Source organism: Pezoporus occidentalis, unplaced genomic scaffold (assembly GCF_034315485.1).
Source record: "Pezoporus occidentalis ecotype Australia unplaced genomic scaffold, CSIRO_AGI_Poc_V1 ctg141, whole genome shotgun sequence".
In the NCBI taxonomy this organism is placed as follows: Eukaryota; Metazoa; Chordata; class Aves; order Psittaciformes; family Psittacidae; genus Pezoporus; species Pezoporus occidentalis.
Genome location: NW_026913220.1, coordinates 1,459,156 through 1,462,200, shown reverse-complemented (window position 1 = coordinate 1,462,200; position 3,045 = coordinate 1,459,156). Strand labels below are relative to the sequence as shown.

The window sequence follows — 3,045 nt, the reverse complement described above, 5'->3', positions numbered from 1 at the left end:
TATTTCTTGGTTTACTGACGAACAGGTTCAAATGTGAGTTCAGCAATCATACACGTTTTACACTGTATTAATTGTGAAGGATACACTGGAGCTCACGTTACTCTCCAAATCTACTAATCTAACCTACTTTAAATAAAGCTCCACTGAAAAAAAAAAATCCCTGGAGAGTTCGTGGAAAATAAATACAAAATTGAAATACGAGGCTCTTAGGAACATACAATACAACTCAGAAGGTACTTGAGGAGGTCTCCTGCCTGCAGCAGGGTCACCAGGGAGCTCAGACCGGGTCTCTCGGGGTTCTGTTCCACTGGGGCTTGCAACTCTGCAAGGATGCAGCCTGCATAGGCTCCCTGGCCTGGCAGCCTGTTCCGCTGCTTGGCTGCCGTCAGGGGAAAAGGGTTTTCTTTGTATCCCCTCTGAGCCTCTCTATCCAACTTACGCCCGCTGTCTGTCATCTCTGCACCGGGCATGCTGTGAGGATGTTTTCTCGATGACAGCCGCACGGGTGTTTGGTGCCTCGGGACTGTACCTCCCCCAGGCTGCACCAGCGCGGATCCCCCAGCACGCAGGGCAGTGCAGGGCAGCGGAGCAGCGCTGGACTCGGTGCCCTCACCTGCACTCGCTCCACTTCACTGTTGTGTTTCCTCTCTGAGGGTGCCCGAACGGGCCAGACGACACGAGGGACGACCGGCGGGGGATTACCACCTGCCTCGAGCGCCTGGTCCAGCTCCTGTGCCCAGGGCGCGGCGGGGCTCCGCTGCACCGGGCCCCCGCTGCTGGCACCTGCGCTCCGCGGCGGCTCGGCGGTGCCGGGCTGCGCTCGGGGCCGCTCCCCCCGCACCACGCGGGCAGCGCCTCAGCCGCCGGCAGCGCCGCGCCTCAGGCACGCGCCGCCCCCTCCCCCCCCGCCGCTCTTGCCCCACGTGGCCTCCCGGCACGAGCCGCCAGCTCCTCCCCCCCCCGGCACCCCCGCCCGCCGTCGGCGCGCGCCGATTAGCATAACAAAGCCCTTCCCCCCGCCCCCCCGTTTCTCCGGCGCCCGCCAATGGGGGCCCGGGAGGCGCCGCCAGCTGCGGGCGGCGCGGCCGCGCGGGCTATAAATAGGGCGGTTTGCCGGCTTCTGCCTCAGAGCGCTCGGGCAGAGAGCGAGGAGGGGAAGCGGAGCTGTCTCTCGGAGGTGCTGCCGCTAGCCGCCGAGCTGAGTGCACACGCTGCTATGACTCTGGAGGAGATCCACGGACAGCACGCTTTGCCGACGGACCACGACTGGTACGTCCTGGGGGTCTGGGCCCGGCGGTGGGGAAGCGGCGTGGCCTGTGGGGACGTGGCGTGCACAGCGCTCACTCTGCGCCTTCTCCCGCCCGCAGGATGCAGGGCGCTAGCAAGGCCCTCCACGAGCTGCTGGTGTCGGCGCAGCGCCGCGGCTGCCTCACCGCCGGCGTCTACGAGTCGGCCAAGCTGATGAATGTGTAAGTACGGAGGGCAGGTTCGGGGCTGAGCACGGGGCTTTCAGCGCCGGCCGCGCTGCTTAACGCACCGATCCCCCCCTTGCAGCGATCCCGATAACGTAGCCTTCTGTGTGCTGGCCGCGGACGAGGAGGATGAGGGGGACATTGCCCTACAGATCCACTTCACCCTGATCCAAGCCTTCTGCTGCGAGAATGATATTGACATCGTGCGGGTGAACGACTTGGCTAAGCTGGCTGCCATCGTGGGGCCCAGCGAGGACTCTGGGGAGCCGCGGGACTTCCACTGCATCCTCATCATGGTGAGTGTCAGCAGGAGCCGAGCGGGGTGCTGTCCTCCGATGCTGTGCTTGCGCTGCGGGACTCCGTGTGGGGTGGTTAGAGCTGCTGGTAGTGGGAGCATCCTCTGGGCAGGGAAAGGAAGCGGGCTTGACGCACCATACAGAAAGTCAGCTGAGTAGTAGTAGGAGGCTGCGCTTCTCGTAAGTGTGGATTTCCTCAGTTGTCCACAAGGGTAACATCACTGCTTCCAGCTTTGGCTGTTTTGGGACTGGCAACCCGAAAGTGCCTTGCTTCCTAAGCTAATGCTTCTGTAAATGTTGTGATGACCTCAGCTGGCAGGCACCACTCATGGTGTGCAACTTCTTTCTCTCTGGCAGAACCCGAGTGAAGAAGGCTGGAAGGACCCAGCTCTAGAAAAGCTGAACTCTTTTTGCGAAGCTAGTCGAAATGTCAATGACTGGGTGCCGACTGTCCCCCTGCCTGAGTGATGGTGACCCAGTGCATCTGGGGAGGCTGAAACCTTTGTTGCATTCTCTACATGGTATGGGTTCACCATTGTGCAACAAGCTGCTGATTCCATGGATTAGCCTGGTCAAGAGACTGGATTAAAGTCACTCAGACTGGCATGCAGTGGGCTCTTACAGAGGAGAAAGAGAACAGCTCGCCTCACTAGTGAGCCTCAGTAGGCTGCAACCGTGGAAAGGCTGACATACCATGGAACTAAACGAAGTATTGCAAGTTTCCTGGTCAAGTGGAGCTGTTTCAGAAGGCAGAGAGGAAGTTGAGCGGAGTGGGCCAAATCTTTCGAGAAGGACTGGACAGAGTATTTAACTAGGAGCTGTTCATGTTATCTGCAAAACGCAGAAGGAAGTTTCAGTTTTGATGGACTACCTGGTTACTAAATTAGATTCCAAAGTAGACTTTAACAGGCCTCTTGGGTCACTCTGCAGTATTAGTTTAATAATGCAATAATTTCTATTGAACTATTTGCTGCTGTTGAAGCTTTCATAATAAATCTTTTGACAATTAACTTCTGGGAATGTCTTGCTTACTGGGTGGGGAAGCATGTCACTAAAATTCCACTGATGTTTTGCTTGTGTGCTGTTGTCAAAGGTATACCTCACACTAATGGAGCTGTTGCTCTAATACTTTCTCTCTTGGGCCTGCTGAATGGAGAGCTGTGCTGCCTAAATTGATAATTCAGCCTTTTACCCTCTTGCAACAGCTGCTTATTGCAACAGCTTGCAAGACTAAGGAGCTGCATGCTTAATGAGCTCACCTATTGTAATAGGTGGTC

At 57.3% G+C, this 3,045-nt stretch overlaps 1 protein-coding gene across 1 annotated transcript; it reads left to right on the top strand.

The window, feature by feature from the left end:
- The first annotated feature begins 1,030 nt into the window (after positions 1-1,030).
- GADD45G (growth arrest and DNA damage inducible gamma) lies at positions 1,031-2,778 on the top strand. Its single transcript, XM_062609825.1, has 4 exons — positions 1,031-1,269; positions 1,368-1,469; positions 1,555-1,768; positions 2,126-2,778. Exons 1-4 carry the CDS (start codon positions 1,046-1,048, stop codon positions 2,234-2,236), a joined length of 651 nt encoding a protein of 216 aa, XP_062465809.1. The 5' UTR covers positions 1,031-1,045; the 3' UTR covers positions 2,237-2,778.
- Positions 2,779-3,045: the final 267 nt, after the last annotated feature.